The following is a 10,000-nucleotide window of genomic DNA, read 5'->3' on the forward strand; positions in this document are numbered from 1 at the left end:
GTGTCCTCAAATTTCTTGGCGTCCTTGTTCCTCACCACTTGAAGTGGGAGGCTCAATGCGACTCTATAGTGAAAAAAGCCAACCCACCGCCTCTATGCTCAATCGTCCGATCAACACTTGAGTACGCTAGCCTAGTATATGCCAACCTGCTGCGATATGTCTCTGACTCATTAGAGAGGATACAGAAGCGCACAATGGCCATAATTTATCCAGAGAAGGGTTATAATGAGGCCCTAGTTAATACCAACATAGTCACACTACAAGAGCACAGAATAGACGCGTGCGAGCGATTCATATCTGGCCTAACACCACAGAATCCTTGATATCAACTTGTGTTAGACCGTATCGATGCGGCTGCTTCCTCTTATCAGTTGATATAAAACGAATTCCAGCGTTGACACTGATTTAAAAAGTTTTTAAAAAGTAAAACGTTTCGATCACTTCCGTGACCTTCATCAGTTACTTATGCAAATATGACGAACGATGGTAAATTAGGCAAGTAGGTGACAAACATACATAACGCCGGTGCCAAAAATGTTCTAAAAATTCTTGAGATTGAGGTACACAAGTGGAAACTCAACGTGCTCGTTGATTGAGTTCTCTTCGTTATTAGAATACCGCGCTTCCTAAAACAACCGCTGGTTCCATTGGGGACAGATGTCAAACAATGTCCCAAAGTCCGTGCAACGGCGCGTTTGTGTTGAACAAACTTTGACTTTGCTAGATCGAGCCATCTCTATTCCGTGCACAGACGAAGAAAAGACCGCCGAGTTTCAGCGTGTAACCGCAACGCTTAAAGCCAATGGCTATTCGGCACGGTTCTTTGACGGTTGTAAACCCCGTAAACCACGCGAAAGACATGGGGAGCACGCGTAATTTAGTCGTACTTCCCTACGCTAAAGGCGCCTCTGAGAAAATTACAAGAGTGCTAAACCAACACAAGATCAAAGTAGCGCACAAACCCGTCCGCACCGTCGGCTCCTTTTTTAGAAGACCGAAAGATCAACCAAAGAAAGAGGACACAAGGGGCACTGTTTACAAGATCGAATGCAATGATTGCGCTGCAGTGCCGTACATCGGCCAGACGTCACGCGCCTAAAAAACCAGAACCAAAGAACATTCTAAAGCGGCCGCGTGTTTCGAAAGAAACTCTCAACTAGCCCAATATTCCAAAAAACTGGCTACAGCTTTGATCTTGAAAACGTGTCAGTTCTTCACATCTGTCCCCAGTGGAACCAGCGGTTGTTTTTGGAAGCGTGGTATTCTAATAGGGAAGAGAACTCGCTCAACCAGCACGTTGAGTTTCCACGTGTGCCTCAATCTCAAGAATTTTAGAACATTTTTTGGCACACGCGGTATGCATATTTGTCACCTACTTGCCTATTTTACCATCGTTAGTCATATTTCCATAAGTAACTGATGAAGGTCACAGAAGTGATCGAAACGTTTTACTTTTTAGAAACTTTTTAAATCAATGTCAACGCTGCAATTTCGTTTTAAGTTAATCGGCTTGCGAACAATCCGGCCCAGATCTATAAAGTGAAAGGAAAGGAAAACAACCCTTCTTTTCAAAATTAGTCATACTGTATTAGGAGCCTGAAGCACAGTGGAGGCGCCCTCTTAACAGAACCAGGGGGTGATGGAGAGACAATTTACTCAATATCCTTCGACATTGCTGCATTGTCCATTCCTGAGATCCAGGAAATAACTCAGGAATGGGAGTAACGTAGCGAAATGTTGTAGCCGCAGCAAAGTCACCCGAGTTGTAATATGCTTCTTCTGATGATGATGATGATATTTTGGGATATAAATGCTTCAAGTAACAGCGGTGGCATTCTCAAATTGCGGCATGTTTATTCCGGGGGTAGCGGTAGCGGTAGAGGGTGGGGGTGAGGGGTGATTAGCTTTGGGTTAGGATTTAACCTTATTAACCTAATCACCCCTCACCAACTAACCCCAACCCCTCACCAGTGCGAAGTGCGAGGATCACGTTTCTCAATTTCGTCTAATACAGTTACGTACGTAAGTAGTGTTTATGGCCATGTAAGTAAATCATGATATCAAAAAAGGAATTGCTATATCCAATACTATTATTTACTTTTCGGTAACATCTCATGAAAATCTTTCAGAAATTTATCTAGTTTAGCTGGATTTTGAATCCTAGAAAGGCCAACATGAATCCTCTCAGTAATAAAAGCTTCATTTTATTTAGTTTATCGTAAGGCCGTGTGTTAATATCATTGCGAATTATCAGCCAAAGAAAATAAATAAGTAAAGTTTGACATTTGGGTTGACTGTGTGAATTGTGAATTTAGGTGCTTGTCATCATATATTATATAAACAATTGCTTTCGTCCAATTTTTTAACGTGAATTGTCACAATAGAAAGTTCCTCTTCAAAGAGTGTTTTTCAGCGGGTTTTATTCGTCCACCATCCATTTATTCATCAGTGTATCCGTCTGGTCATTCCATCGTCCTTCTTTCTAATTTTCAGTTGCTAGTTCGTTCCTTGGTAAATTCATTCATTCATTCGTATTTCTCTTGGTCGACTACAATCCAAATTGAAGTGAAAGGGATGGGGACTAAAACTTATCTCTCGAATTGTACCAGTGAGAAATCGTTTCATTCTAGCAAATAACGCCTCACTTTCCCCCACCCTCCCCTTCCTATTGTTTCCATCCACGAGCACTTTTCTGTCACCAGGGCCCAGTTGTTCTAGGCTGGATAACTTTATCTAGGGGATAAGTCGCTATCAAGAGTGTGAGATATACCTCACATTTAACATCGACACTGGTTTTAGAAGACGCCTAGGTTTAATTTTTCGCGATTACCCACCAGATAAAGTTATCCGGCCTTTTAACAAATCAGGGAGCCTGGGTTAAAGTTGGTGCCGCAGGCTCGCTACTCTTTTTAAGAAAAACCAAATACAAAAGCTTGGCGTTAGAAATATTTATTGAAAAATGCAACATCAACCTCAATTTAGGACACAATCTTCGGCCTGCTATCATTTCGTACTGATTTGCTAATCCGACACCCTCTCAGAAGTTGAAACATGATGCTGCTTTGTTACTGGGACCGAGGAACTTCTTCGATCATCAAACGAGACACTGAATTCCATCCAGTATGGCCATTGGAGTTACCATAAGCATTGCAATTTCCGATGTTGATCCCAACACGGATTTTGCCTTTGTGGATATTTTCGCAGTAACCCTCTATTGATAAAGGTCTGTGTTCATCACGGCCGAGTCCTTTTCTTATAAACTGCACCACATCAACAGGCATTGGGCCACTGCATTCTGCACCGTTGAAGGTAATGAACCATCGCTTACAACAGTTGTCACACTGCATGTACAAATTGCCTTGGTAAACAACACGGAGAGCGGTGTCATCTTTGGCTTTTGTAAACAGACAATCCTAAAAAAAAAAGTGAAATTACCTAAAATCGTGGAGCTATTTACACCACATGATATTTCTTGTATTAGTGACGTGGTTTTTGAAGAATGGGTGGACCACTTTTTGGCTTGCATTTCTGTGAATTAAGAACCGATATCTTGCTCGCATTGGGAGGATTTAACACAGCAAAACTGCTTTGTGTGGCATCACAATCTTTCAGATTTCATATTCATATTGTAAAAAATCACATTTGAAAGTGATGCTAACGAAGGACATAAACGCATTGAATATGTTTCTTTTTTCTTTCTTTCTATACCCTTAAAATACGGATTAGTTTGTGAAGTTTGGAATAAATAGTAAATGTCAGTTGAAACTTCCACTGAAAAGGGAAGGACTATACGTGAAAAAAAATCTTTAAAGCTGGAGTCAGACGATAGTCACTCTAATTTTTCCCGGACGCGTGCATTACAGAATCTGAGAGATGTGCATTTTTTTAAAACATCATTTACATTCAAAACCTAAAAATGCGTATACGTATGATTCGAACTTAAACAATACCGATAATAATTTTGTGACATCACATTCGAGCTAGTTTACTTCTATGTTTAAGGTGGGGGTATAGGTGAATTTGAAGGGCATTTTTAAGAAGTTCAAAGAAGGGATAAAAGAAAAAAAATTATTTTTGTAACACCAACAGACAGTTGCGAAGTTGTCCCCAACCCAAGAGCACACCAAGGTTGGCAGGAGACTGTTTGGGTGTCCATATATCAATTTTTAACTCCAAATTCTAGTTTTTAAACTACTTGAAATCTTAACTATTTCTTATTTCTCCAAATTTTACTACTCCTTTGAGAAAAACTATCTTCCCCCAAATATACCGAAATATCACCAAAAAATTTGCAAAACACCCCAAAACATTGATTTGTGTTTCAAGCCTAGGGTTTTTGTATTGTTTGAGACGCGAACGAGATACTTCCATTAAACCGATTTTAAGCGGCGTGAAAACGGCGTTCAGGTGTATCCCTCCGCCTTAACTGATCCATCATTGCACCATAGTGGTTCTCTAATTCTCGTTCCAATAGACAGGCTTCTTCCTTTTTGCTTTTTAGTTTTAAATAAATAATCTTTTGAAATTTGCTCGCCACAGCGAGGCTAGAAAGGCTTATTGGCATAAAAGCAGAAAAATATTTTATTTGGTCGCCATTATAAAAGAGGTATGTGTTTTCATTAAGCCATTGTAGTATTCAAAGTAGTATTGAAACTTTTCAAATCCAGCAAACCTTTATTAGGCCGATATCGCGACCGTCTTCACTTCTCCACACGCACTGCTTCCAGTTTCTATGATCAGCATCTTTTCCACTCGTTCCCGCTTCTCCCTTCAGACCAGGTTGCCCCGAAGGTCCTGCCACTCCCTTTTCACCTTTTGCGCCATCGCGTCCGTCGCGGCCTGGTAACCCATTGTGCCCGTTCACCCCATTTCGTCCTGGAAGACCCGGCGGGCCATTAGGGCACTTAGATTGAATCTGCAGTGTGAAGGGTGATTAGTAGGGAAGCGTAGCTATATAGAAGCTCTTGTACCGTTTATATCCTTTATTATAATCCATCAAATATTTTCGCCTTCGCGATTGGTCTAAACGCGTCACGTGGCCGAACATTCCTCAGCTAAAACTGGGGAGATAGTAAATAGTTAAATTTGAACATTATTTCGTTTAGAAATTTCCCTTGAGACTTGTGAAACAAAGAAAACAGAACTGAGCTGTGAAGTTTGCCCATAAAGGCTCGTAGCCATGCCTGAATATTGATATATCGAACAAGGCCTATAGAGTGTTTTCACTCACGTGATCAGTAACCGAGACAAAAAGAAAACGTTCGCATGATAACAGAGCTCGATTCCCGGATGATTAGTTGGGGACACCAACATGGCCGACGTGAGGTCACGTAAAAATACTCTATTCACGCGGAGATAATAAATCAGATATGGCCGATTCTAATCAGAAATATTATTTTCATGAAAGCATATTTCATGCTTGGAATAGACGACGCCTTATTTTCAAAGCTGCCATATTTTTAACAGTCGCTTGCAATTGAATGCCAGTTCGTTTACTATGCTTATCCTTTGAAATGATTGCTGAACCGGCTCACTGATTCTAAAACAGATGCTTTAAGAAAGTCTTGAGGGTAGGCTTGAGGTACAAGTAATCCAGTTTTGGTTGTTGAGTCTTTGCTTTTCGTAATTTGCGGATAGCAAAGTAGTGACACAGTTCGTTTCTTACAAGAGCTGTTATATTCCATAATGAACAAGATTTTAAAACGAGAGCTTTGGAAGGACTAAATCAATCATTTTTGCGTTTAGAGGTTTTCTTTTAACTCCTAAATTAGATCATTTCTTAAAATATTATTTGGAAGGTCACAGTGAGATCACTTTTTTGCACTGGGAAAATGAAACATATATACTGCACTGCGACTGGGACTTAACCTCTGGGAAAGGAATAAGCATTTCGAAAATGGGGTTTGGAATCTTTAGAGACCTCCCACTCTATTATTTGCCACAACTTCTCAAATGAGGTTATCTTTTAAGTAAATAAATAAAGTTCTGTATTAGTAGACTTCAGCAGTCACTTAGACCTAGTTTGTAGACTGCCAAGCTCCACAAGGTCAGCGGTTGGTTGCCGATGGAATGACATGCGCAAAAGGCATCAGTCGGCACTTGCATCAATTTTCAAAGAATCACTAGGAATGGGATTTCAGATTTGATAATTTGGATTTGGACCACAATTAGACTGGGAATTGCGATTCGGTACGCCCCCTCATGACCTTCTTGGTTTCTCGACGTTTCTGCTTTGTGAGGGCACAAAATGTGTTTTGAACAGTTTGAGCTAACGCACACACTTTCTGACTTTTTCCACATTAATACAAGACGGATATTGTCATGTTTGTCAAGTAATTTTCCTCCTTGTTTTTGTATTCCTAACATACGGGCCAAGAACTGACTAAATTCCACCAGGACAATTACGCGGATTCAGTTTTAGATAAGAAAACAACCTTCCTTGATGGAAGGAAAATAAGCACCTAACGTTAATTACAGCTGATGAGTTTGTGGTTTTCGCTCTTTGTGTAATATGGAACCCCTCGTATTTCCCTTAAGGAAGTCTTTTCGTGTGTACTCTACCTGTGTAATTTTGCGCGATATAATAAATTGATAGAGCGAGTTTCAATTGAGTGTCTTAAAACCAAAACCAAAGTAATTACTTTGGCCAATCAAAAAGGACTGAGACAATCGGGCAAACCAATCAAAACTCGAAGTAATTACACTTAGCCGACACAAAGCGCGGGAAAATGTGCACGCGCGAGCCACGATTGGTTTTGGTTTCACTTCTGATTGGTTGAAAAAATAGGGCAAGAACTTTGAACCAATCACTGAGTGAAGTAATCATAAACCAAAGTAATTATCTAATTACTTTCGACAATTAATTGAAAACCACTCAATGTTAAGAGTAATTTGATTTATCGCTGGAGCACAGACTGGGGTCACTTCAGGTTAAATTAAAACAAAAACAGTGTTTTCAGTATTTCTGTGTAAGTAGGTGGTAGGTGAAGACTGTTAAGGTCACATGAGCGTCCATGGTCCATCGAATCGGAGGTAATCCCGGTTACTATACGCAGTCACTATGACCAAGTTTGTAGACTACCAGGCTCCACAAGGTCAGCGGTTTGTTGGCGATGGAATGACATGCGCAAATGGCATCAGTAAGCAATTCTAATTTATTATCCGCATCAGTTTCCAAACAATCACTAGGAATAGGATTTTAGACTTGATAATTCTAATTTGGACCGCAGTTAGGCTGGGAATTCGGATTTCATGCGGCCTCTCATGACACTCTTGTTTTCTCGACTTTTCTGATTCGTGAAGGCGCAAAATGTGTTTTGAACAGTTTGAGCTAACACACAAACTTTCTGAGTTTTTCCACATCAATACAAGACGGAAATTGTCATGTTTGGCAATTGATTTTCTTCCTTGTTATTGTATTAATTCCTAGCATACAGGTCAAGAGCTGACTAAATTCCACCAGGACAATTATGCGGATGCAGTTTTAGATTAGGAAAAATCTTTCGTTGATGGAAGAAAACTAAGGAGCTGACGTTAATAACAGGTGCTCTTATCTTGACGAGTTTGTGTTTTCGCTCTTTGTGGGCAATATGGAACCTTTCGTATTTCCCTTAAGGTAGTCTTTTTATGTGTACTTTACCTGTGTAACTTAGCGGGATATAATGAATTGATTCTTTCAGAGTCATTTGATTTATCGCTGCAGTACTGACTGGGGTCACTTCAGGTTAAATTAACAAGAACATTTACAAAAACAATTCTTTCAGTATTTCTGTGCAAGTAGGTGGTAGGTAAAGACTTTTAAGGTCACATGAGTGTTCATGGTACATCGACTCGGAGGTTATCCCGGTTACCGTAACAAGACTATTTAGTATTTAGCCTTACCCCCGGACGAGACAGCCACGGCTATGTCGCTGGAACAGGAGTCCTGCGCGCTTTGTGGCATTCAGGGCACTGCCTTCAAAAATACTTTAGAATCATAACAACGCTTGAGCCCCCCAACAGATTTATTAACGTGTGGAATTATCTGATAATTGTTTGGAAACAAAACCAAACTGATGCATTTTTCTTTTCCAAACTAGGAACCTAGATAGTTAGCAGTAGGTCCGTACGGTAAATATCGGGGTATATGTGGGTACCAAGTGAATGAAACAGGGATGTTTGACGATTAACTTACATTTCTAAGGAAACTTGAACTAAGCAATATCGTGATGAGCACATTAAATTGATTTGAAATTTCATTTCAGTGGATGGCAGGAACGGAACAGATCGGGACATTTTCTGGAATCGTAGCAATAAAACAAATCATTATCTTCATGCCCATAAACGCGAGATGCCCATACTAAAAATCAGTCTACACTGATTTAGTTTTGTTTCCGTGTCAAGGCTCAAGAATTAATTAGAAGCTATTAGAAGACAAAATTAGAAACTTGATTTACGACTCGTTTTTCGCTCGCTGTCTTTCGGTTTCGTAGCCAGAACGAGCCAACCAATTGAGGACTCCTTTTGTCTCTAAATCTTACTTTTGAAGTAGACGGCGAATTTTGACCATCTGCTGGTAGCAACGGCAACAGAAACAGAACCACGGCAATTAATCTCTTCATGTCAATGGGGGAAACTGATGGTAGCCTGAACCTCAAGTTCTCAATCATAGAATTTTATAGCTGGAGGAAGACTCAAATCAACTCTTAGGCGTTGATTTGGATGAGTCATTCTGTAAGTTTCACTGACGAGAATTTTCGTGTTCTGTTTGAGTTCAGTTTCGGTAAGGAAGCTGTCAGTTCCTTTTAGAATTACAATGCAACTCTGCGGACTTTCGGAGGCATTATTTGTGAAAAAGTGTTAAATACTTGATTTTCCAAAACAGTTTCGTAGATTTTAGTGAAGTCTTAATGAAATCCCTCTGGTTTTCAAAGCTAATAATGTTTACAGTTTGCATAATACAACTACAAATTTACAGTCATCCTTGTACAGCGTATTTGCCTTGTTATCAATGTTAGTTTGAATTTTTGGATTTGCGATCCAATGGCAAAAACCATCAGAGCAAGTCTGATTGACGTATAAGCGAATATATATTATCTTAAGTGAGACAATATTTTGAAAGGTGCTGCATTTCGCCACGATAATCAGGGTTTTGCGTGGCAGCTTTTCTTCCCCGCTAACCAGGTTCTCTGTTCTCGCGCTTCCAGGCGAAAAAAAATCCACCTAAAAAGTAAAATCAAAGCAGATACCACTACCGTATCTCTTAAAAATACATCCGAACATTCCAAGAAAACCAAAACAGAAACTATTTAAGAAACCGCCCTACTTTAAGCCAATACTAGAAATCTGAAAGGTATAGGAATGGACACGTTATAATCTAAACAAAAATTGAAAAAAAAAGTGCTACCTTGGTATGGCACAAGACAGTTCGAAATAATAATCGTTTCCGCGAAATAAAACGAGAGCGACATTTTTTTTCTTTTGCGAACCCTTCAAGTAGAGGAACCTAGCCGATAGCCAATATATAGAGGTCTACGTTGGTAAATGGAAGGATAACTTTTCTTTCTTTTTCTTCAGAGTGAATGAGAATATTTTTGTCGATTAACTTATATACATTTTTAAGAAAACTTGAACTAAACAATGTCGTGATGAGCGCATGAAATTGATTTTCTGACTCTTGTCAGTGGATGGCAGGAAGAACAGATTGGGAGATTTTCTGGAATCGTAGCAATAAAACAAATCGTTATATCTGCCCATAGACAAGATGCCCACACCTTAAGTCTGTCTGCACCAAAGTAGATAACTATTTACGACACGTTTTGCGCTCGCTGTCTTTCGGTTTTGTAGCTAGAATGAGCCAACCACTTGAGGACTCCTTTTGTCACCAAATCTTACCTTTGAAGTAGATGGCGAGTTTTGACCATCTGCTGGCAGCAACAATAGAAACAGAACCACGGCGGTCGATCGCATCATGTCGATGGGGAAACTGATGGTAGCCTGAGCCTCAAGTTCTCGATCATAG

At 39.9% G+C, this 10,000-nt stretch overlaps 2 protein-coding genes across 3 annotated transcripts in view; both read right to left on the reverse strand.

Annotated features, from left to right (window-relative positions):
- LOC137971106 (uncharacterized) overlaps window positions 1-10,000 on the reverse strand; it is a 135,800-nt gene that overhangs the window by 40,273 nt on the left and 85,527 nt on the right. The window lies entirely within an intron of this gene.
- LOC137970078 (collagen triple helix repeat-containing protein 1-like) overlaps window positions 2,940-10,000 on the reverse strand; it is a 7,118-nt gene continuing 57 nt past the window's right edge. The window contains exons 1-3 of one of the 2 annotated variants that reach the window (XM_068816551.1): window positions 9,874-10,000; window positions 4,673-4,915; window positions 2,940-3,413 (exon numbers count right to left, since the gene is read on the reverse strand). The exon at window positions 9,874-10,000 is cut by the window's right edge and continues 57 nt beyond it. In XM_068816551.1, the coding sequence (XP_068672652.1) occupies window positions 3,066-3,413; window positions 4,673-4,915; window positions 9,874-9,951 (669 nt within the window). In that variant the 5' untranslated portion in view covers window positions 9,952-10,000 and the 3' untranslated portion in view covers window positions 2,940-3,065. Of the gene's footprint in view, window positions 3,414-4,672; window positions 4,916-8,519; window positions 8,677-9,873 lie in introns of those variants that run through there. The other variant, XM_068816550.1, reaches the window with a different exon arrangement.

This window comes from Montipora foliosa, chromosome 9 (assembly GCF_036669935.1).
Source record: "Montipora foliosa isolate CH-2021 chromosome 9, ASM3666993v2, whole genome shotgun sequence".
NCBI lineage: Eukaryota > Metazoa > Cnidaria > Anthozoa > Scleractinia > Acroporidae > Montipora > Montipora foliosa.